Source organism: Solea solea, chromosome 10, assembly GCF_958295425.1.
Source record: "Solea solea chromosome 10, fSolSol10.1, whole genome shotgun sequence".
NCBI lineage: Eukaryota > Metazoa > Chordata > Actinopteri > Pleuronectiformes > Soleidae > Solea > Solea solea.
The window spans coordinates 21,122,361-21,148,293 of NC_081143.1; the positions used below are offsets into that span (position 1 = coordinate 21,122,361).

A 25,933-nucleotide genomic window follows, 5' to 3' on the forward strand; every position below is an offset into this window, starting at 1 on the left:
CCCTGGAGATTCCTGTCTAACCTCATCTGTCAGTGTGTTCATCACCACCGCAAACAAGAAGGGACCTCAGAGCCGAACCCTGATGTAGTCCCACCTCCACCTTGAACTTCTCCGTCACACCTACAGCACACCTCACCGCTGTCTCACAGTTGGCATACATGTCCTGCACCAGTCTAACATATTTCTCTGCCACAACATGCGCAGAACTAACATGTTTAAATCATCATTTATTCCTACAGCAATCAGTCTCTTTAATAGTGAATCAAATATCACACTTGTTCTATTGTTGTGTTTAATATTGTTACTTGTGATGTGGTACTAATTATTTTATATGTCATATGTGTAAATATGTGAATGCTAGCTGTAACCCAAATTGCCCCTCAGGGATAATAAAGACACATTGAACCTTGATCTTATAAGAGTTGCATGAAAAAATGCTAAAATACAAAAAAAAGTAGAAAAGGAAAGTTCCTTTTCTGGAGTTGCTCTACCATGAAATATAATACACGGCGACCAACCCCTCCAGGCCCAAACATGTTGGCCTGTGTTCATCTGTTCCACACTCTGCGTCTGTGGGCCAGTACTCGATCCAGGTTCCCTCGCTGAGCACATATTGATCCCTGTGGGGAGAGAAGCAATCACATGGATGCTGGTATGCACACTGTAAGAACACAGTGGGAAGTCCTCCCACAAAAAAAATAAACAAACAAAAGAATATATGAAGAAAAATATTTGTAGCAAGACGTATAGACTTAAAGATTCAGGAGATTTTTGTTGATGTCATTTACTCTTTTTTTTTTTTACATTAAAAAAGTTTAATGTGGCATTTAATGTGTATATGCTGCACCTGTGTATACAGCAGCAGCACAGGGTTGGGCAGAGGCAAGAAGCATTTATACCATCAAACTACAGAGCAATATAATTGACTTCTGAAACGTTTTGTGGGCCCTTATTGGTGTTTGTAGTCATCCAAATCACATCTGGTGTGCAGCATGATAATGTTGCCGGCTGACACAAGCTCTAACCACCACAGTTTGTTTAGTATGACACTCATTGATAGAACAGGAGTATAAAGAACACATTTGATCACACAAAAAACTTACGGTTGGTCCTTGTGAATATCCTCTGATGTGCCCATGATGAGATACGTTTTGCCTTTAACCAGATCTACAGCCTCCCTGCAGTGAGGGTAACTGAGGAATTTGCGTAGTTTACCCAGGGGACCAACATCATGAGTTCCTGTTTTTTTAAATACACCAGAAGAGAAAGAAGAGAATTCTGGATCAAACACACATCTTAAGCATTAGTGTAAAACATGATTATCATTTTCCCATATCTCCCAAATGGATTCAAAAGGATAAGTTGAAAATGGCTTTACTTTTAGCCAAGAAGAAGATGAGGGGATTTAAACCCCTCATGTATAATGTGATACATTTGAGGCAGTTCACACCCACCGTCTTTGATCACTTCCATTATCTGCATTGAGTAAATATCAGCAGTCAAACCATCGATGAATTCTTCCAGTCTCACTTTGTAAGCTGAGGACAGATAAGTGGCAGATGATGATTATGAACCTCTTCTTATACAAACATTCTGGTCATTTATAGTTAAAATAATGCAGATCATTCACACTCAGTCTTACCAAAAACTATTTTGCTGGTGGGTGAAGTCTCAGTGAATTTAGCTGTGCGCACCTCATTGCTGATTTTACCCTTCTTCTGCATGCTGCAGTTCTCTGGAAATAAACAGCAGACGCACAGGAAAGATACAAACAATAACATAAGTACATGCTAATGTGTCTCATACTGTAGATGCACTGTATGATTGTGTGAATGGGTGTTTAAATTGGTGTGAATCAGCATCAGGATTTCAGAGGGAGGAGACAGCGATGGAAAAGTCTCTGTCACTCCAGGTTCAGCGCTGTGCAATGTTGGTGGAGCATGTTGAAGAGGCATGAGGGGGCCCTGATTATGGGGGGCTTTATAGGTGAGAAGAATGATTTGGAATTGAATATGATATGGTACAGAGAGCCAGTGTGTGTAATGAAATGATCACAAGAGTGGATGTGAGTGAGGAGGCATGCTGCGGCGTTGTGTAGTTTATTTAGGACTTTTCATGAATGATTAGAGGTTATTGACAAAGACTAAACCTACGCTGTGGATGTGTGGGGTGAGAGAGAGAGTGCAGTTGCTGACAGTGGAAGAAAAGGTGAGGAATATACAGTCTGCCCTCCATCTTGTGTGCCGCGTTCTTGCATGTGTGGGAATGTGAGTGTACATGTTGTGAATGAGGGTGACTCCCTCTGGATCTCCTCCCTCCTTAGCCCTCCTCACCACTGGTAAGCCTCTGCCCTACAGATTCCTACTCCTATTATAGTTATTATATGGCGTTTAAATTTTACATGTTCAATTGGAATAAAGATTATTGTTGGATGGAACCACGTCTCTGGTTCCTTGCCTTGGTATAATGAACCTTTGTGCCCTTATGTAGGTAGTTTTGATCTTTTTCATCTGCAGATGAAATACTTTCTCTGGGGGTTAACATCTACAGGGTGGCATTGTCAGAGCTTTACTACTGACCAAAATGTGAAAAACCTATCCTCCTAGTGGAGTGTGTGGCAGAGGTGACTTGGTAGGAATGTAGATCTGGACATCATGTGTGTGTGACCGTGGAAGTGGCGATCATGACGACGTCTAGTGTTTCTGAGGGCGAGTATTTAGAGGATGAGGAGGTGACGTTGTAAACGGCAGAATGATCAGTTCTTTAATGAAGCATGATATTAGTAGTTATTATGAGTTCCTTCAGTACTTTCAGCTGCATCTTCAGAGAGACACTATAGTGTTTACCTTCAGCACATGTGCATTCTGCATCTCTACAGAGCCTCAGCAGCTGCCCATCTTTCCTCTCTGGATGGTAGAATTTCACACATTGTGTTTCTGCAATGATAAAGACACCCATTGATGAAATGTGCATTCAATCCAACACTGTTAACACTGCTAATCTGTCTATGTACTCTCTATCCAGATCTATCCAAGTGTCTTTAATGCTTACGGTCATAATATTCATAGACAGACACAGCCGCTGGTTGCATGACGCCCACTTTCAGAGTCTGGTGGATCCTAAAAGTGATCTCATCTGATCGTGTGTGAGAAACCTGTGGAGAAATGTAAAGCAAAGATGAGAAGTGAGGTTGTCTGAGAGGTCTGGGACAATATGCTTTTATCACAATACTCGGGTGCTGATTCAATTTAAAAGTTGCCATTGTGATTTATTGTGATTCTACAAGTATAGTAAGTCACTAGTATCAATAATTACAACCTTATTTTCCTCAAACCTAATTTGAATGATACATTTTCTTAAGACAATAACCCATGGAAGATATTTCCAAAATCAATGCACATCACGTGACGGTCAATCAGTCTGATATTTAGCTGAACTGAATTGGACAGCAGTTTGGAATTTGTACATTTAAGTTAACTGCTATATTTAACTGCCCCTGCTAATAATAAAAAAAAAATACAATGAAGCCAAGTAGAAAATAAGTGTTTCTTAGCTTTGGCTACTCATTAAAATAATAATGCAATGCCGAGAGATTCTGACACAGTACAAATGTTCAAATAAAATTGAAAAATGTCTTTTAAAACCCTGGATTGCAAAACACACTGATTTTTTAATAATCTTAATTACATTTTGTATTGCTTTTTCTATTTTTTCACTCCTATTGTCTAATGTCTTACCTTGTCCAGGTAGAAGATCAGTGAACCTCTCTCTGACAGAACTGTGTCCATCTCATATTTTGCAATGGTACGGGCGCGTCCTTTGGCCAACTAGACACAAGCATACAGAGTCAGAGACCTTTGAAAGCCATGAACATCTTGTTTTTTCATGTTCATTGACCTTTGAATTGTAAGTGAGTGTGTGTGTAAAAATCTTACTAAGTCCAGGTCATTTGTGTTGACAGTGAAGCCGGTTAGTAAGCCAATATCCAAGATTGACATAGTTGCATCGTGATCCTTGTCCTTATATCTGTGCAATAAATGGACACATTTAATTGAAAAATATGAAGAACACAATCGTGTTGAGAAAGACGTGAAGTAATAAAGCATTAAAGGTCCAGTGTGTAAGAATTACTGACATCCCAGTCACATCAGGAAACTACTGTGGCTGATGAATACCACAAAGAATGTACACACTCATTCACAACGCTCTCATTTCTTTGGTGCGCTTCATTGTACAGTTTTAGCATGACTCAGCTCAACTCGACTCTTCACTGAAAACGTGTTAATCTCCAACATTTAGCAAGGACATTTCTAAAATCTCAATATTTAACAGAAGTGATAGCACTGCTGAAAGCTGGCGATCATGAGCAGAATCACAAACTGTTCAGCTGTATTTTAGTTCAGTGACAGAGTCTGAGGAAGTACTGAATTCATCTTTTGAATTAAATGATTCTAATGATTCAGTACACGGAAAACAACTGCTTTACAAGTCACTAGTTTGTGTGTATAAAACGATGTCACAGGCGTTTCATGCAGCTGTGCTATGATGACCCTGCCCACGTTGAGGAGATACTACAGTAATGGAAAACAACTTTTCTGATTCCAAACTGAGTAGAGCCGAGTCATACGACAACTGAATAATGTTAAATGTTTTTTCTTTCTTTTTTTGTAGTTAGGTTATGTATTGGCTTTATGTGGGAGAAGTCATTCACAACTGTTTAACCAATCTCTCACTCCAAAATGTGAAATTATGGGCTGCTGTTGAAACTAAAACATAAAGCAAGGCCTTTGCTTTAAGTACATATAAAAGGCTTTTTCTAAGGCTGCAAAAATGTGATTTTATACTGATGGGTAGTATATGAACTTTTGTCAATGAGCCCTCTTAAATGTTTCACACTGGACCTTTTAAACCAGCATCATTTCTGAGCCATACTTACAAAACGTCTATTCTCAGTTTGTATATCGCCTCATCCTCATCCATTTTCTCTGGAAAAGCAAGAAACCAGATGAGCATGTAATTTTTTGTCATGGCAGAAAAGTTCCGGGCAGAATCATTTTCAAATGGTAGAGGGCATAAAATGACCTGGGATGAGCTCCACTGACAAGTTAAACTTCTGACAGTCACTCTCGTTTTCCATCGGCAGAGCGTAATACTGTGACACCATCTGTTAACACAGGAACATGTATTCATAAATGACTGAAAACAGAAACATGCTTTATTTACCTTCAGTGTTGCTTCTCCAGTTCCTGTCGCAGTCACTTTAACATCCTGGTTTATATCATTGAACTGTGAGGGGCAAAATAAAAACAAAAGAAACCAGATGATCAGAAAAACAGGATTGATGACAACCACTGACAGAGTGTGTGACAGAGCGTGCACGCTCACTTTTGATGTTCTGGTCGTGTGGTGGTTGTTCCTGTTGAAGTTGATCTTCTCTGGCTTGGCCCTGCCACGCAAATGGATGTCCACGTTCAGATCATACTCTGGTTCTTTAGCATTAGCCCAGTATTCTGCTACAGCCTGGTACACTATCATCGTAGCCTGGACAGAAAAACAACAGTAATAAAACGTCCATTGACCTGTTTTGTAGTTTTGTAAGAAAAAAAAGAGCTAGAGGTCAAGTTGGGATGTCCTGTTACCTGAGTTGAGCCATAGCCTCCACCATCCTTCTGCTGTTTGTTGAACCATCTCACAATAGGTCTAGCATCTTCAAAGGCCTTTATTAACAGAAGGTGAGAAAAGGTTTGAAGCACACCATATAAACTAACCAAACCAACATTGTGATATTTAGATCTGTATTAAACAGCCCACTCTCTCCTGAGCAATTCATGATAAAGATTCAATGTGGGTTACATCCAAAGAGAATAATGATTCTCCTGGGCCCCGAGTGAACTTCCCAAGACTCACCTTGGCTTTGACCAGAGCAAGAAGAGCATAAGCTGTGGCCTCTGATGTATAAACACGTCCTTTAGGAACATTCCAGTGGGACAACTCTGTAAGAAAAACACAGGCAAAGAACGTTGTTTTGTTATGGGGTAGAACTTGTGCCGAATGTCATCTGATATGGAATATTTAATCTCACATTCTGACCTGCAGACATGAGCGCTCAAATTGTAAAGGCCAATTTAGATATTATGACAATTAAAATAGTGTCAAAAACTGTTTTAATAGAGGTTAATATTCCTGAAAAAGATTGTGTGAACCACAGAATATTTTTTCTCTTGTATTGGAGAACTGTAACTGCACCTGGGGAAGCAAACTTGTACAGGATCTCTCTGTTCAGTTTGTCTTGGTTGGCCAGAGCGTATGATGACATGGCTACAGCATATGGGTTGGTGAGTCTGGGCAAACGCTTCTCCAGGTAGGCCACGGCTTTGTCAATACTTCCAGGCAGACTCTGGACATCAGGAAAACAAGAAACAGAGAAATGATGGGAGGACTGAGTGTGACAGGAGAACAGATAAACAAGTAAGCAGTGCAAACATGGGGGGCGCGGTGAGAGGCAGGCACTTGAACAAAAACACAACTTAACAACACAACAAACAAATGGCTGCTCCTCAAATGTGAAAAGTGAACAGTAGGTCAGTCAAGCTTTAATTTATATCTTATTGCCTTTGTTTTATGTGCATTAGGTGAAAAACAAATAATCTCTGCTTGGTCCATCACTTATGTGGAGTGAGTATGTGATCACAGTGGTGTAATACAATGCAGGCAGGTGAGGTACTCACACTAACTGTGTCAGCACATAGCTGGCGTGACTCCTGCATGGCGATGAGGCAGAAGGCCGTCATGGAGGCATCTGAAACTGCACCATACTGCACACACATGCACACAGAAAATGTTTCAATTTGAATTGAAAAGTGTGACATAATCTTTTTTCATCTCAATGAGCTTTTTGTCATTGATGATGTCACTGGAATGAGTTCACGCACACGTATCGCTCCGTGGATCACCCTTCCGACTTCTCTAAACATGCCATCATGTTGCTGTGCATTGAGAATCAGAAACTTGACAGCGTCACAGATCACATTCTTCTGCATTTCCACCAGGTTGTAGGACATGGCAAACACCTTGACCACATAAGCTGTGAGCCTTTGAGAGAGAGGAGAGTGGATGACTGTTTACTTACATTAAACACATGAAAAATACACCCATGCTCACACAGTCAGAGATAGACGAGGATGTGGAAACATTTGCATATGAGCTCATTTATATTTGAACGTCTCACCAGGTGTTACTCTTGGCCCTGGTCCACTCTGCAAAAGATCCATCTTTCAGTCGGTAGGCCAGCTCATTCTTGTAGCCTGGATGCAAACAAAACACATTTTTTGATATTCAGTCCATGCATCATACATGTATGTTAGTTTGAAGAGTCCTGCTCAAATGACTGCTTCATTGAAGGAGCCCTGAAAATCTCTTTTTTCTTTGATGAGAGCATATTTGTCAGATGGTAATTTTGTTTGTTTAAAAGGCAGAAAATGTTTGAGTATGTGTCTCTGTGCCAAAATCAGATGGTGTCAGTGTCATCATTGTAGCTCTGTAGATCTGTACAGGAGTAGTTTGTTGTCTACCACACTGTTTGTTTTGACACCAAACTTGCTTCTCGGGGGGAGGGGGTGCAGTATGGGGTAGGGTAGGATAACTGTCAAAAAGATACGACTTTAAAAAAATATGAACCCACAGTTATGAGTACGATTCAAAAAGATACGACTTCAAAAAAAAAAAAAAATGAACCCACAGTTAGTATGAATTTGCAGCTGTCACATAACTCTCAATACGTCACAGGGGACCCAGGCATTGTGTATCGAGCAGAAGATTCATCGATGTCACACACTGCACATGCATTCAAAGCCAGCACCAAGCTATTGCTGAGATGAACGAGGAAGAATTATTAAATTAGTAATAAATTAGTAAAATAAAAAATGGATATTCAACTGACATTCGCTCCAGATGTAGCGGAACTCCCCTCCGTTTCCACCCAGTGATAGCTGCACGATCACGACTCGATCAATGCCCGACCCATCGCTCGTAATTACCGCGGTCTCATTTAGATCCTGTGACCTAATCCCGTCAACAACAGGGCTTAAAGATTTCAGGCACAAAACTTTATGATGCATTTAATTTGACGTTACACCAAAAACAGAGAAGATGACGTTGTAAACTTTAGATATAATAACCCAAACAAAGAATATAGACTGAGCCAGAAACAAAGACAGGGACATAATGTCTGTTTGTTTACGTTTACGGTTTGTGCAGTTTCCGTGTGGATATTTAGCGACTTCACAGACCCCCGGCGACTCAACACCGTCAATATCCTACACCGTGATCCGATATGATCCTATATGATCCTGTCGGTGTCATGTCTGTCCGGCGGCAGGATTGGGAAATCCCACATTTAGGGGCCGCCCACACGTTTGCGTGGAGACAGAGAATACGCTGCTCAGAAAGTCGGTAGATTTGTCGCTAGTCGCTTTTTTAATACATTTAATAAAAAAGTCCCCCAATATAATGATAGGGGAAACACTGATATTCTTTGTGATCTCACCGGTCTTGATATGCTGGAGGGCCTCATTTCGTTTCTGAAAGCCCACAGTTTCCCACTGGTTAGTTTTGTCCAAATACATGGTTGCGATGACAGATAGACTCATGTAGATCATGCTCTGCTCTCCACAGCCGCTTCGCTGCTTGATCAATGAACCCATCAATTTCCCACTAATCACGTTCTCCACCAATGGACCAACTTCACTCCCTGCACATGCATAACCAGACAAATCAAAACATTATCAATCAACAGGAAGACACAAGCAAAAAAATACAATGTCATCTCCTGATTAGATCAATACTGTATTAAAAAACAAAGCACATTGATTTGACCGTGTAAGTCTGTAATGTTTAAAATGCAGAATGTGATATCCCACCTGTCACAGAGATCTGTGTGCTTGTAGGTGTGTTAGGAACCCAGTCTTTCTTTGGAATTCCACTATTGAGGATGACTTCTTGTTTACCTCCTGGAGGAAGAAACGTAAAGTTTGGGGGGTGGGGGAGTCATTTTAAGTCAGTTTAAACACACAACACAGAATGATTATAAAGTGAAGGCATTCAATGTATGAACTCACCGGCATCTTTGTGTGAGGGGTCTAGAATTATAGTCTGTACAGACTTAATTAGTACACCTTCAGGCTGGAAAAACAACAACACAAACATTATAATCACGTCTAATGTTTTAAGTTTGTTCTTTTCTGTATATGTTGGTCTATAGGTCTAAATGAAATGTGTCCTTAATTGTCGTATTGTGTTGAGGTTCAGTGTTCATGAAAACAAAACCAATGGTTGGGCAATTATGTGCATACTTGTGTGCATAAACACAGCGTAACATGTGCTGCTCTGTATTTTGGAAAATTTGGCAACCACACTTGAATTGGGATTATTATCTACTGTTGTAAGCGTTGTTTTTAAATATATTACCTTAAAAATATTCATAAAACATCCATATTAATTGCTTTTTTCCTCATTTACAGTTCTACCAACAGCTGAGAGTGTAAACATGATTAGAAAACAACCCAGTGTGTCATTGTTGAGCTCATTCATTGTCAACCACTTAATCCTCCACATGAGGATCGTGGGGCTACTGGTGCCAATCCCTGCTGACATAGGGCAAAAGGACGAGTCACTATAAAACAAACAACCATTCGCTCGCACACTCACACCTGCGGGCAGTTTAGAAGTGTTTTTGACTGCATGTGTAAACTGGAGAACCCTAAGAAAAACCAGAGCAAACATGCAAACTCCATGTTGGTGTTTTTGCTGCAAGGCAACAGAGCTAACTAGAGCTGCAGCTAACGATTATTTTCATAATCGATTAATCTGTCGATTATTTTCTCGATTAATCGATGAATAGTTTGGTCAATAAAATATCAGAAAACCTTAAAAAATGTTGATCGGTGTTTGTAAAACCTGGAAATGATGATGTTCTCAAATGTCTTGTTTCGTCCACAAACCAAAATGATTGACTTTTAATGATTTCTTTGTTATCCAGAGCAAAGAAATGAAGAAAATATTCATATTTAAGAAGTTTAAACAATTGAAAATCTTGTTTTAATCATGAATAAAGCTTCAAACCGATTCATCGATTATCAAAATAGTTGTCGATTAATTTAGTAATCCATTAATAATCGATTCATCGATTAATCGTTTCAGAACAAATTATTTTGCTGTTGTATAAAAAGGTGTTGAATATGACCATCGACTCTTACACGTATATACATACACAACAAATCTGTAAAAGTTGTCCGTTAATGTTGAAGAACATTTCAACACGCTGTTGTAGTTTGAATATGGCGTCAGTTTCTCTTACCACCACCCGCAGCATCTTCATGACTCCATCTTGGAGGAGCAACGAGTCCTTCACGACTGCTTTGACCTCAATGTCGAATTGTCCGTACTTCATGGGTATAATGATGAAGGGAACTGATCGTGTAGTCAGGGGCCCGACTCTGACCTCCTGACGATATCTTGCATTTTTTGACGCCGCACTGCATACATGCTCCGTCTCAGTCAGATCCACACACACCTTGGGAGAGGGATGGATGAGACATGGCCACAAAGATATAAAACACACATTTAAACTAGAGTGCCTTGTGCTCTCTCAAGCCACTCTAATTTAAACCAATAAGACATGTTTGTTTTGCTTTAAACAAACAAAGCAAAATAGACATCTTTGTGAGCTCTTTTTCATTATGTGATGGGAATAAAGTTTTTTGAATCTTGAATCATTAGATTAGTGTTGCCCGCGAGTACCTGGTAGCCCACGGGCACCACGTATAAAATATAATTGATATTGTTTGTAAAAACTGTGATAATCGTTAGAGTAAGCACTGGAATTAATGTGTATGCAATTGAATGCATAATATTCATCATTTAAATGCTAAATTGCATAAAATGTTGATATGGTAGCCCTCCATATTATTCTCTACCCTTCAGTTAGCTCTCGGTCTCAAAAAGGTTGGTGACCCCTGGGGTGGTGTGGAGACACGCACGGTTTACGTTGCATCTCCACTACAAAAAAGTACCTACTCAACGTGGATAAATTTATGACTGCTCAGCTGCATGAAACTGCAGTGACTTGTAAAGCAGTTGTTTTCAGTGTAGCTGACTCCCTAGACTCAGTTAATTACAAATATTTGTTAGGCTCTATCTGACACAGTCACTGGACTGAAATACTGTGGCAGTGTTTGTGATGGTGGTCACGCTCAGCAGTGGTGTCACTGAATACACCAGACTCTTCTGCTAAATATTGAGATTTTAGACATTTCCCTGGTAGTTGTTGGTGATTAACCCACATTTTTAGGATTGTGAACTCTTTCACTGAACTACAGTTCAGCATTGTTCGGCTTGATGTTTGTGTTGGATGTCTCTTCCTGTGACGGCATTCTGACTAATCGGTGGCCGGCATTCTGGCGACGTCACGCATAGTACCGACCCAGCGTGCTTGGAACCTCGCCAGAGCAGGTACTAAAAAAAGTACCTGGTACCAGGTACTATGCTAGTGGAATTGCCGAGGCGAGTAGAGCCGACCTGTGTGTGTGTGTTTGCTTGCGGGTGCGCTCTCGCTCGCAGGCCATATCATATGGTGAAATAGTTGTTTTTTTTGGTCATATGAGACTGTGGCGGGCTGCCACACTCTCGTTAATTAATGGGAAACACTGCTTTAGTTACACATTTAGAATAAATGTATTGTTTGAAATTGTTAAAAGAGGCCATAGAGAACCTTTTTTTTCTTTTTTAATACAAATATACTGCGAAAAATATCATCATCAGACTTACAGTGATAAGATCGGGGCTGTAGTTGTGGAGGATTGCCTTAATTTCTAGCTGCTCTCCACGGACAGCAGAGTAGGGCAGTCTAAGGTCAATGAAGAAGTCCTTCCTGACAATCACTTCTAACGGTTCACTGACACAGATTCCTTCAAGAAGAGGAGGAGAAGTAAGTGATGAGAGAAATTTCACAATAGTCAGGTACAATCATAGATTGTATATACAAATGGACATTGTCTTCCAGTTTGAAAAAGGAAGTCGATCAAGTAAGATGGAAGTAAGCCAACAGGGAAAACTCAATGGAAATCTATAGGAAATTAGCCAACACCTCACTTATTGATTTATAATGAGGGATATAAACAGGGATTAATGGTCTCAGTGGCAACTTTCAGGTCTTCTTCAATAAAACATGATGTCAATAGTAAATTATGTTTCTATATGACTAAAATAGATTAAAAGGATGGTGTAGTGGTTAGCACTCTTGCCTTTGCAGCAAGAAGACCGGGGTTCGAGCCCCGGTTGGAACAAGGGCCTTTCTGCATGAAGTTTACATGTTCTCCCAGTGTATGCGTGGGTTCTCCGGGTTCCTCCGGATTAGGGGTTAAATTGACCATAGGTGTGAATATGACAGTCAATGGTTGTTTGTCTCTAAATGTGTCCCTGCGATGGACTGGCGAAATGTCCAGGGTGTACCCCGCTTATCACCCTATGTCAGCTGAGTTTGGCACAGCACCCCCGCGACACACTAAAGCGGTAGATAATGGATGGACAGCTGATGTTTGTGAAGGTTCAGATTCAAAAACTGTCATGGCAGTAGTCAAAACCTGAATCTCAAGGCTTTAGAGTGGACATTTGGTTTGCCACCAGAAGACTATGTCCATGTTGATATACAGTCTATAGATACAAGTGAAACAACAGATATTCACTGAGTGCTCACCATGGGTTGTTGACAGACTAATGCCAATGAACTGCCATGTTGTGATTGAGTCTGGTAAAGTAACGTTTTTCATCAATGATGAGGTTGCACTAGAACAAAGAAAATTGTTGGCATTTTAGTGGTGTCATGAGTGAGGATATCTGTGTGTGTGTGTGTGTGTGTGTGTGTGTGTTGCCTCACCAGTTGGGTGTGTGTTGAGGACAAGAGAGCAGATTGATTTTTGTCCACCACAGCCAACTTTCAAAAAACTGAGTGAGAGACACTATCTCATTTCTGTCCATGTAACTGTTGATCTCAAGCTCACCTAGAGAGACATCAAAAAGGTTTAATATTTGTTTTGTTTCAATCATGAATATCCAACCCCTTCCTTGTCACCCATCTCTTACTGCGAGCCACTTGGAGTTGGTCCTCTTTCTTCTCAGCTCGCTGGTGTGTCATCTCATTGCAACAGTGCACGAAGGCCTGAACACATTCTAGACCATCAAAGATGTACTCACTGCGCCTCTCACAGGTGTATGAAAGCTTGGTTTCCCTCATGCCCTCAAAACAACACTCACGTTGAAGATGAGTTTTATACTGACTTACTGGAAAGCAAGACAGTTGTGGAGGAGAGAAACAGAGGTTATGGGACGAATGATGATGAAGGATTTCTTTCTAACCACAATGATAAGTTTATCCTTTGAATAAGGATAACCTTAAAAGTCAAAATGTCAAACTAGAGACAATAAAATACCTAATGTGACTGCACATTAAATCACTGATGATTTAGAGCTGTGGTTCTTACTTAAGCTGGTTGTGACGTCCATAATAGTGTTTCTTCTTCTCCTTTTGCTGGGGGCTGGACATTTTAGTTCTGAAAATGCAACACAGACAAAACAAGGTTAGACTATGCTCGTCTTTTGCAAGATTCAAATAAAAAAAATCCAAATCCTTATTTATTGGACTGTATACTAAAGTTTTTTTCTCCCCAAAATAAAAAAGGGTTAGGGTTAGTTTATAGGGTATAATTTTAAAATACATATCATTTCACTTGCTCTAATGTCAAATTATCTTGTGTGAAGTTCAAAATATCTGTTCACCTCAACACAAAGGTGGTGAGAAGAATCTACATTTAAGAAACAGTGTCTTTCATTCTATTTCAGTAGGAGGCACCACAGGGGGAGTAAGGATTATCATATCTACTGTCCATTAGCCAGTAGAATGAGGCCCACAAAACTTCTGCACCAAATTATTTTCCAAAACAATGTTGCCTATCGTTAAATGAGAAAAAGGAGAAACCAAAAGATCTGAGAGTAACACAGTGTCACCTTGTCTGTAAGGAGTTCCAGAAGCTGTGCTGGACTCAAACAACAGGCCAGCATCGTAGAACACATTCATACCATCCTTTCCTCCACCAGGGGTGCAGCCTGTGTCAAATTTCTCCACGATCTCCTGCACCTGAACAGAGTGGAAGACATTTTCACACAGACATACAAACACACAAACCACAAAAATGATGGTCCTGAGTGACAATGTTCATCCTCCATGTCTTAACATGATGGATGGCATTAAAGTAAACCTTGAACCTTAAACTGTGTTGCAGTGTCTATGGTCAACAAACCTATATGTACACTTTCAAGACAAAAAAAGAAGTATTGATCTAAACAATACACATACTTAAAATGTATGTATTTTATTGACATCACTTTTTATGTTGTACAACTTTTAAATTTATTGAAAATTAATTTAAAAAGAAATGCCTTTTTCTGGGTGAGGCGGTGCTTGTTATTCAGGACAGAGACTCCTTTGTTAACTGCCACCAGTCCAACTGCGGCTCCTGGATCTCCAGTAACCTTCAGACCAAACGTACTTCGAGGCCTATAGGATGCAGTAGGTCTCAATGGTTCTAACTTCAGCTGATTGTAAAGAAAAGAGAACATTTTGTGTTTGTTAAAGCAGCACACACACACAAACATTATTATTACATTATAAACTACATTATAAACATTATAAATATTGTATTCTTTTAATTTACTTAGTGTAACTCCACTATATCAATAATGTGTGTCTCACCGAGCCCATGCAGGAGTCCTTGACATCCACCCAGACAGAGTCTGATACCACTTCATTGTCATTTGGATGGTAGTAGGCTATGATGCGGAATGATGGCAGCATGTCTTTGATGATGGGAACGGTCAGGGAAATCATTACTTGTCCTTTTGTCCTGTAACGGCCATGTCGGATCAACTGACCTCTGCTCAAGATCTGGGGACACAGATTAAAACATCAGCATGGACCCAAACACAAGTTTATACAGAACGATCAGTAGGTCATAGCATGTGGCTCACCAGGTATGTGATATCAGTGTCTTGATTTGACTCCCTGTTCAAGTAGAGGTAGATCCTCAGATTGTCTCCTAACTCAACCTCTGCTGTATGCACACCTGTGAAAAACAATTTTGTGATGAGTTCTGCACAATGAAAAGATTTCATGGTACTCATTAATGTGTTTTACCATTTGAAGTTACAGTATTTCAGGATTTTATTTACCTATGTTGATGTAGCTGTAACTTTCAGTTTTATACGGAAGAGCTACCATGGTGGCTGATGCTTGTCTTTCCGGTGAAATACGAGGATCACTGGTTTTTGCCTAAAATCAGAGACACAGACAGGTTTACAAACACAGCAATGTAAAGAAATACAAAAGGTCCCAGATCTGTACTGTTCTATCCAGTCGTATCGATAGTGAACTACTGACAATAACTGAAAGGTTTTTAAGACAATATCTTAGTTAAAGGTAGAGTATTGCAGCATTTTTCAAAAAAGTTTAATCTTAAAGTAATCTATGTCAATCATCCTTAATGAGCTACCAGAAGTGTATATGTATTTTTTTTTGCTGGTAATTAATGTTTTGCCTTTGTTTTGTTCTCGGTCAGAATGTTACTGGGTGGCAACATTTGGCCATTGTGTTTATATCCTCCAGCCAATAACAGTGAGGGGGGGCGGGACAAACAGGTTACAGTCGGTAAACACTGAAGGAGATGACAGGCATAAAGAGTCTCTTTTATGTTAGCCACGCATTGTTACATTCCTACAAAATACATATATATATGTATATATATATTTATATATATGTGTATATATATATATAATATATATATATACACATACATGTATATTATATATATATATACTATACATACATATATTTATATAGCAGTGAACTCATACTGTGAATTGCTGGTAATAAAAGTATGTTGTGACAAACTGGACGTCTGTAGTCCTGAGTTTGAGCTTTGAATCTACGAGCCACCACTTCAGCTAATGCAAGCTACCAGGTGAGATGAGATAAGATGAGATTCAACTTTATTGTCATTACTCAAATACAAGTTTCGGGTCACGAAATAAGGTTTGCATCTCACCAGAAGTGAAACAAGCTGAAATTGCAAGAATATGAATATATATGTACAGAAGTAGATTTGTTCTATGAATAAGTATAAATATAAAAAAAACAAATATGATATAATATAATATAAATGAGCGCTATAAATACAATTATATTGTGCAGATTATTATATACAGATAAGGTGCAGTGAATACGCTATATTAATAGACATATGGATAAATGCTAATTTGCAGAATTTTTTACAGATTATGGACATATTTTACAGGTAGGTTATTGAAGTGGTATGAACATTCTACATAATAAATAAACACTGTCTAAGGCAGTGTAATCTACTTTGAAAAGCCATTTCACACATAGACCCATTGCATGCACAAAGTTAGTGCGTCCATGTGTTCATAAGTTTATTATTCAAAACTCTGTGGCACAGGTGTGAGCAGGGGAGGAGGAGCCAACTTTGTGTCTGCTGTGTTTACAAACATCAGCCCCCAGTTCATACATACACTATTACATTTACATTATACCGTATGCCACAAAGAAAAGAATGACATCAAGGTCATATTAAGATAACCAGATCACCACATGCTGTAAAGTAAATTAAGCTGCGGAATTTGGTGATAGTGCCACTTCATTTTATATGAGAAAAAAAGCAAAAAGGGGGAAAAAAGGGGAGGGAAACAAGATGTTTCAGAGACTTACAGTGATTCTCAGATCTGATGCTCTTGCCTCTGTATTGATGGGAAGCTTTGCAAGGCCATCAGCTGCAGTCAAACCCCTCACATCACCTGGACTCACCACCACTGCAACACCTTGTGCTGGAGTTTCATCTGGATTCACAACTTCAATCTGCCATGAAAGAAACAAACAGCCACATAATAAGAATATATTGAACTGTCCCTTTAAATCATGAATTTATTTTGAAATATAATTGTATAATAATTATAAATTATGAGTAAATGCATTACAGAAACATGGAAGGCCATTCCTGGTTTGAAATATTTGGGCGTTCTCTTGAAGTGAATGGTGTAGGGGGATGTAACGATCTGGATGCCTCTCAACTCTGCCTCCACCATTTCACTACCTGTTGAGTTGACATAATGTGTTTTACATTTTCTTATTGATCAATGAAATTCAAATCACACATGATCATGTGACACAGACTGTTTTTCTTACCACTGTCTGTCAGCACACTGACTGCTACAAATATGGAACTCCCCACAAGGTTGTCGATATTTTGGAAGGTCTGTGTGATGTGTTCCCTCGTCAGTTTGACCACTCCAGCACCATTTTCAACCTAACACATCAAAAAAAAGAGTAAGTGGACATTTAGATGTAAGCTACAAAACCAACTTTGATTTATTCTCATCATCATATAGATACATAAATAATTTAACTGGTGGGGTTGGTGACAACAGGCAAACTGAAAATCCTAAATTGTTTAGTCTCTCTGATTGTGTCTCAGAGGTAAAGGCCTAACTTTACAACCCATGTGGCCCAACTGGTCCAAGATGGCTGACGTGCTGTGCCTTTGAGAATTTAACTCCTTGGATCATTTGACTGCAACTTAAATTTTAATAATACTTAGAAATACTTTTATACTTTAAGGATTACGGAATGTATCTGTCCTCGTTCTGCATGCATATTCAATACTATGGAATATAATTCATCCATTAACAAGTTCTGTTGCTGTTGTTGTAGCTTTCATTCGGCCTACATGGCCCAACTGGTGAACAACACCTCACAACTCTGAAAATATGGTAACATCTTGGTAACCTTTTACATTGTGGATTTAACTGCAGTCTTTTCTAAGCTTTGTGGCTAAATAGTGTCTGGCTGCAGTGGACATGGTCCACTGGACAAGATTCTGAACAGGGATGATCTACCAACTGCCAGGCTACCAGGCCTAGGCCACACCTGTAAACAGGATCCACTAGCCAAGGTATCAGCCATACAAGCAACATGCCAACAGTAAGCATAATACATTACATCTCATTTAGCAGACGCTTTTATCCAAAGCGACTTACAGGGGAATTGAGTACAATCTGCCAGGGGTGGAGTTGAACTTGTGACAATGAAGTCTTTGCACATGGGGATTTAACCACAGGTGGTCATCACCACTGAGCCACTCCACCACTGATACAAAATGACAACAGATGACTAAGACTAAGAATTTAAAAGATATGCTATATGTAAGGGGAACTGTCAAAGTTAACTGCACAACATGAACTATTGATGAGTCCCTGGCAGTGATGTATACTAAAATAACCTATTAAATAAAAATAGCAAGGTTACATGAGGAATAATAAATAATGTAATAAAATAAAAGCCAACAATTCCAAATTACCTAATGAAAAATAATGTAGAAATTAATGGTTTAAACAAAATAGCAAATGAGTTCAATAACCTCTTTTAAATATAGCTCCTAGTCTTCCTGCAAATAATCCTACAGCAGATATTAACACAAACATGGAAAATGTTGACAGTATTTTTTGCTGAGATAATGAATTTTGTGAAACACTCAACTGATGACTTAACTAATTTAAGATTATAGTTTAATTGTTTTCATATCTTTTTTTTGTTTGTGTTGCTTTTTTTAATCTCTCTTTAAATCAAAAAATAAATATAATGTATGTGCTCACCGCTACTCTCTGAACAGAGTTTGGAAAGCTCCTCTTCTGACCTTCAAGCACAACCCCAAATATCCCTTGTGCTGTGCCCGACACACCTTGACCAGACAGATACCTGAAACCACAAGAAACATGCAGTTTCAATGAAAGTCAGACAAAAGCAGCAACACAATAACATTATTTTTTCTTTCACTCAGCCTTTAATGATTCTATTTCTGAAAGCCACAAAAAAAATATATATATATATACGTACGTAGCTTTGATGTTGACAGTGAGCTCTGGACTGTCCTTATAGAAGAAGGAGCTCACAGGCATCAACTTCACCTCAAAACTCGGCAGCACTGGAAATATAAATGAAACTTAATATGTGTCCAACACCAGAAAGTAAATAAATACTTACATCATGAGTTCAAAGGTAAACTTCAGGTAAAAGGAACGCACCATATTCCTTGACCTCAAACTCTGCAGTGTAGCTCTGCTGTGGGTTCTTTTGGAATTTGGCCACCACTTTCCAGACTCCAGGACTGTGCATGCGCGCACGCACACACACACACACACACACACACACACTGTTACTCGTGTCGTGTGTGTGTCTCCAAATCCCAACTAACATTTCTCTTTAGATTACATTTCTAACAATACCAACTAAAGATAAATTATAATACACATATAGCTATATCACACAAGTTAGTTAAGATTGTGTATCTTTTATATTTATGATAAGGATCAATGGATAGTTTTTACTGCACAGTGTGCTGGACTAGCCTATTTTATGTCTCTTGGCAACAGCCAACAGTGTCAGGCTGTTTCCTCCCGTTAGCAATGTTCCTGTGAAGCTATGCTAATTATCCCCTGGATCTTATAACATTTTTATGAGATGTTATGAGAGTGGTATCAACCTTCTGATTTGTAATTGATAAAACTAAATAAAACTAACCTGAAAATTTCTTCAAGTTGGAAAACACCAAAGTAGATCCCCGATGTTGGAGAGATTGAACCAACAGGTAAAGTTATGTCGTCAGGAGTCTAAAAACAAAACAAACAAAAAACAAAGTTCAACAGTGCCACATCATCCCTGGTTGTCATCAACTCAATGACTGTCACTTGGCTATTTTGCAAATTTTGGTAAATGCTGATATACTTTATACTTTCTATTTTGTGCTTAATATAGCGAATGCAATACCATAATCTCAATGTCAATGAAAGAATCCTTAAAATTGTTTCCATCACTCTCAATGGGCTCCATGCGAGGTGTCACTGCAAACATCCTGTAAAGAACTGACAGGAAGAGAAAGAGGCTGATTAGACTGATTCCCTTTAAAAATGCAGAGTGTTAGAAATTGTCATGAATAAATCCACACAGTGATACACAGTGTGTTCTTATGTACTATCATATATACTGAACACACCTTTACTGCTGGGGGTGTAGAGGCTCTTGTCAGTCTGGATGAAGATGTAGCCGGACTGGAAGGACACAAGGACGACTTTCTCCAGCAGGTCGTCAGGAAAATGAGCTTGCAGGTAGACATACTGCTTCACGGTGGGATCCCTGCTAAACTCTTCAGCGGGGATCTGAAGGCAGCATTTACAGAGGAATCAGTAATGAGGAGCAGGACAGGTGTATATGATTAGACTTTAGTGATCCCACACTGGGGAAATTTATTTTTTACAGCAGCAAAATGGTCAGAGTTAAACAAGTGACAAATACAAAATATAAACAGTGTAAGCACTTAAATAAGATAAAATATAACTAATGAAATAAAGATATAAAATAAAAAACATTCGAAAAAAAATATTATTAAAGTGTAAGGTTCAATAATAAGTAATAATAAAAAAAAGTAATAATAGGGTTAATATACAATACAATATACACCTTGGGCAGTGCAATTTTAATGATGAGGAATAATAATAATGCAAACAATTTACTCTAACACTTGTGATTGGAAATGAATGGTGTTCCATTAACTTTTATTTGTCCGAATGCCTGGAAGTGATTTGCACTGTTAAGGGTCACAGATGTGTACACCAGCTCCCTGGTCTTGGTTGGATGGTTTGTCACGTTGATGTAAACCTGTATGTCTCCCCCTGTACAGTCTTGACACTCCACAAAGATGTTCTCTGTTGTTCCCACACGCAGCACGTTTGGGGCAGACATCACCTTCCTACAGAGACCAGGAAAAGACAAATACTCTTGTCAGACTGCACCATGTAATGTTAAGGGTGCTGACACTTTTTCTCATTGTAAGCTTTTTATCTTAGTCTGTGTTTGAGTTTGAATACATTCAATTTACCAGAAAAGATTTATTTGCTGTGATGCAACTGTAATAAAGATGCCTCTTTCAGTTAGTTAGTTCAAAAATATGAATACAACGTTGTTACTAACAACTGAACTTTCTTTTATTCAATAATAAAACAATGCTTTATAAAAAAGTTGAACAATTGCTACGACTTCAAATGAGCTTGACATCAACAAACATTTCTGTGGGAAAATTTGCCAATAAAACAAAAATTAACATAGAATCAAAAGCAAATTCATCTCTCGTACAGTGATTGACAACCAATGTAATAACAATAGGTGATAGAAATTCAGCCTTGGTTTTTGGACTAGAAAAGCTCAGACAAAGTAAAAAGACACAATTTACTTTTTCTTTGTCAAAGACTAAATTAAAACACCAGATGAGGAGGACAAGAACATTCCAGGAGGGGTATATAAAGACTTTTGGGAGGACATCAAATATCTCTTGTGTAAGGCAGCCCGTGGGCAAGTGGAAAGGGAACTTGGCTTGTAACTGAAGGGTTGCCGGTTAGAGTCCCCACCAGGTTAAAAAAAAGGGCTGGGGTACCCCTGAGCAAGGTTCCGACCCCCATCGCTCCCCGGGCACTGCTCAGTGGCTGCGGTTAACCCTAACCCCTGGCAGGACTGAAAAGGACTCATTTAATTTAAATCTTTTGTAGAATGTATAGAAGGAGCATGTCTATCCAAATGAAAGTGGATAACTGGAGGCCAAAAACACTTCTCAATGAATGAATATTATGATGTGTATAATATTCATACTAATATTATTTTGTATATGTCTAATTTTCAATAAAAAAACAAGTGAAATATGGATTTTCACTCGAAAACGACATCAACACTCACTAGTTATATGTCGGGTTAACTTATTGACTTGACTGGCTTTGATTAAACTGCCCCAATTATTTAGGAGTGAGTCGAAATGTTCAGGTTTACAGTGATACTGGCATCCTTTCAAAAACCACATTACCTTGACTTACGTGACACAAACTGCATACTACACAACAGCTCTTTTTATGTAAGACACAAGTGAAATATGGAGCTGAATTTAACTTCAATGTGAATCCACATATTTCCTTTTTTATTATTATTATTAGAATCAGTGATTTAAAATGAGGAAGCCCAGAGTGCACATTTGAACTTAAAGGTATAAGGCAGATCTACTCACAGTGGAGAGATGTCAACCAGAGAAGTCACACAGGCAAAGGCCAGAGAGGCCAGCAGCCATGGTGGAGTCCCACACTGTGAAAAAAAAAAAAAATGTCAGTGAAATTAACAGAAAGTGGTGTAAAATCAAAAAAGGTGTAAATGGAAAAACAATGAGACAATGTTTTATTGTCAGGAATACTTTGTAAAATACAAAACCAGTCAGAGTTTTTACAGACTTGTTTACAGAGAGTATTTTTTATCTTTGTGAACATTGTATTAATTGATGTTATTAAAATGCTTTATAACAGGGGTGTCTGGGAGAAGGATGTAAGTTTTGTTCACCATCAAGGTAAAGTATAACCTGACAGTTTCTTGTCATTAAGTATTCACGGACACACCTAGGTTAAAAAGTATGTATGTAGGCCGAGTCATTTTTGTAGTGCAGTTTGAAGCAGAAACTGGAATTAATTTCTGTTTCCTTGTTATTTAAAAAAACATTTGTGAAGTCCTGGTCCACAGAAGGTACAGCTCTCGTCTTGTCAGACAGTGTTGTTATTTAAGTGTAACCTTATAAACAACGTGAACTATTTATCTGTGTTTCTCTGAACCAAGTCACACTGACGCGCACATGCTTTTATTCTAACTGCAACATACTTTAAAAAATCCTTTGACTAAAAAGGCATTTTCAAAACCTTTAAAGGTGAAGTGCTAAATATGTAAATGTTGGATGAGCTTTTATCAGTACTATTTTATGTGAAAGTTATTTTTTTCAGTAACACAAATGCAAGAAATGCATGACTTTAATCCAGAACACCGGCAGTTATTGTCTCTAACATACTTTTAATGCCGCCGTCATTTTGCGATCTCCAGGAGTTGATCTTCTTCTTCTTCAACCGTGACGTGTGACCGTGGCAAGCATCTTGACATATGTCAAGAGTGAGTCATAGACAGATGTGGTGGAGAGAGTCCGGTAATTTTTCAAAATAAAACGTCGTTCAGAATCTCATAATAAATAAAACAGAAATAATGTTAATAATATAATATAAAAATAATGTCAAGTTATGTATTCTTTCTCTGCGGCCCGGCAACAATTGACCCACGGACCGGTACCGGTCCGCGGCCCGGGGTTTGGGGACCACTGCTTTAGAGGTTTCTTGTCATTAAGTATCCACGGTTAAATGGTTAAATGGTATGTAGGCCAAGTCATTTTTGTAGTGCAGTTTGAAGCACAAACTGGAATTAGGAATAATTTCTGTTTCTCTTTTATTTAAAAAACAGTTCAGCTCAGTAAAGACTTGTTACGAACCATGATGTGAAGTCCTGGTCCACAGCCGGGGAAGCCTTCCTCTCGTCCGACAGTGTTGTTATCCCGTTATTCAAGTGTAACCTTATAAAGAACGGACACAACCACACAGCAGTGACACAACCACACAACAGCGACACCTGGACTAGCTTTTTGTTTCCCTCTTGAGCGTTAATTAGAAAACTGTGCACCGATTTGTTTTTGTTACCCCACAATGCTGCGGTGGCAGGGAGGAAACTATTATTATCATTTGTTCACCCTATTCATGCAGATGGTTAAAAAAAAATCACTAGGTTTTAGTTCAGTAAGTGAGGGGAAAAGTATTCAGCCATTTTCATTCTGCCTGCTTCTTAAAGAATATAGCTTTATGGTTTGGTTTTGTAGGTCCCGTAAGAGATTTTTGTTTTCATCAGGCATTTTATACAAACTAAGCAGGATTTTCTAGGATAAGAAACCCCAAAATATTTGAATCCAAACATTTTTATGTAGAAATTGGGAAATAAAATAAGATATACATGCTAAAAAATGGTTTATTTGATATGCCAAAAGCAAATTTAAGGTATAACTCACGCACATTCCAAGTTTGTGGTTACGTGTGATGGTTGTAGTTTGCTATTGGCAATAAATTATATGTTTTCAAAGAACCAAGGAATTGTGCTTTGAAATGACTTACCTGGGAAGAGACGAGACGAGACGCGGAGGCCAGGTCAGAGGCTCGGCGACAAGTGTGCTGTTGAAATAGGTGGAGCCTTACACAGGAAAGGGCAGGAACATCACTACAGATAGCTTTTTTTTTCTGACTTCACTTGAGTTTGCAAAAACATTACAAGCCAAGAAAACAAGCCTGGTGGGCAGCCAATAAAATCAGAAGAGAGCTTCGTCCGTGCGTAAAGACGCAAATGCGCTATTACCACAAAGGTGCTGACAGGTGACGCACTCACTTAAGAAAGTACCAAAGAAAAGTATTCAGTCAAAGCACCCACGCGCAGATGGCCAGTGCTGTATTATAACATCCTCGACATGGCTGCAGTAATTAAATGCCTCAGTTCCTTACAAAGTTACACAGTTGTTGATGACAGGAGCGTAAAAGCCCGCCACGTCATGGTGCGCGTGCCCCGACAGGACCCACAAGAGATGGGGAGGAGAAGGCAGTGGAATGCTTTGATATACATATGTTAATGAATTAGTGAATATGACACAGTGGTAAATGCACTGTCAACTGTACCTTCTGCAAAAAATTGACAGAAACATTAGAACATCAGTTTGTCTGTTTTTTTCACTCTGAACATGTGAATCATTTTTGGAACAATTTTCAATGAGACCTTGCAGACATTTTGGAAAAACATCACTGACGTAATCTGACGTAACTGATCTGGACATATTCCTAAACACAATCACAAAAAATTTAAGAACAAAAAAATCAATTAAGACTCATTAAAGACTAATTTATTAAAATTATTAATTTAACAGTATATATTTAACATTATATATATTCTTTTCTGTAAGTCAACTCGCCTTTCATCTAAATAATAATACAGCAAATGAATGTTTAATGAAGATTTCTACTTCCAATCCATTGTTTGTACAAGAGATGAATTGACAAACAAGTAGATGAGGTATTTGCATTGTTGCATTACGTTGAAACAATCCTCTTCACATCCGCCTGCATGACACTTTATGTAATTCCACCCACCCTGTTCATACCTGCAATTGGTTTACACTCATTCATTATTCAATCTGTATCACATACAGTACGTTCCTACAGTAATGGAACAGTGAGGCCAAGTCCTTTATTTTTGTCATAGACTAAAAACATTTGGGTTTGACATCAAAAGATGAACATTTCAGCAATGTGGGTTCAAAAAATGGGTGGGTTCAAAGCAAAGGTGCTATCTTCTATGTTGTGTATCAGATCCAGATGTAAATACCTGCAAGTAAAAGCTGAATTGTTCATCTTTTGATGTCAAACCCAAATGTTTTCAGTCTATGACAAAAATAAAGGAATTGGCCTCACTATTCCAATAATATAGTAGGGTACTATAGTTTAATGATGGACCTTGCCCCAATCACGTTCACATATTTATCAAGAATAAAGCCCACTTAGGAGGAGAAGGGAGATTGTGTAATTTAACCTTGACCTACGTAACTCTGCAACAAAGTAAGCTGGCAAAATGTTTTTAACCGAACAGCAATTCATAATGACACATGTATTAGGGCACTCCTCAGAATTCTGACTTTATTTTTTATTTTTTTTGTTTGATTTTAAGACTGCAATTGAAATCATAATAAAAATACTACTATAAATATTCCAATAACCCCAAAAAAGGCTCAACTTTAAATAAAGGTGTAAGTAAGGAAGATATGACGAGGCGCTAGGCCTTCAAGAGCTTTAAAAGTGATTTGTCAAAATCTTCATGTGACCTCTGAGA

General features: G+C 38.6%; 1 protein-coding gene across 1 annotated transcript; it reads right to left on the reverse strand.

The window, feature by feature from the left end:
• Positions 1-487: 487 nt before the first annotated feature.
• On the reverse strand, positions 488-24,710 carry LOC131466756 (complement C3-like). Its single transcript, XM_058640195.1, has 45 exons — positions 24,178-24,710; positions 23,508-23,588; positions 22,221-22,294; positions 20,726-20,921; positions 20,169-20,331; positions 19,943-20,037; positions 19,697-19,785; positions 19,201-19,283; positions 19,013-19,100; positions 18,772-18,874; positions 17,306-17,426; positions 17,098-17,213; positions 16,832-16,978; positions 15,280-15,379; positions 15,079-15,173; positions 14,804-14,995; positions 14,491-14,646; positions 14,059-14,188; positions 13,536-13,604; positions 13,138-13,335; positions 12,932-13,055; positions 12,752-12,840; positions 11,824-11,963; positions 10,355-10,570; positions 9,117-9,180; positions 8,919-9,008; positions 8,546-8,749; positions 7,229-7,304; positions 6,933-7,092; positions 6,729-6,815; positions 6,247-6,397; positions 5,908-5,993; positions 5,640-5,717; positions 5,386-5,541; positions 5,224-5,286; positions 5,083-5,164; positions 4,937-4,985; positions 3,936-4,026; positions 3,738-3,827; positions 3,052-3,154; positions 2,847-2,936; positions 1,643-1,735; positions 1,455-1,538; positions 1,104-1,239; positions 488-620 (listed from the first exon to the last, which is right to left on the reverse strand). Exons 2-45 carry the CDS (start codon positions 23,508-23,510, stop codon positions 488-490), a joined length of 4,953 nt encoding a protein of 1,650 aa, XP_058496178.1. The 5' UTR covers positions 23,511-23,588; positions 24,178-24,710.
• Positions 24,711-25,933: the final 1,223 nt, after the last annotated feature.

Bases quoted from the DNA above. Each gene is read 5' to 3' on its own strand.
- LOC131466756 (XM_058640195.1), bottom strand. The intron at 18,875-19,012 runs GTACGTATATAT...TTGTGGTTTCAG, and splicing joins ACTGTCAACATCAAAGCTAC to GTATCTGTCTGGTCAAGGTG. The intron at 13,605-14,058 runs GTGACACTGTGT...TTGCATTTTCAG, and splicing joins TGGAACTCCTTACAGACAAG to AACTAAAATGTCCAGCCCCC.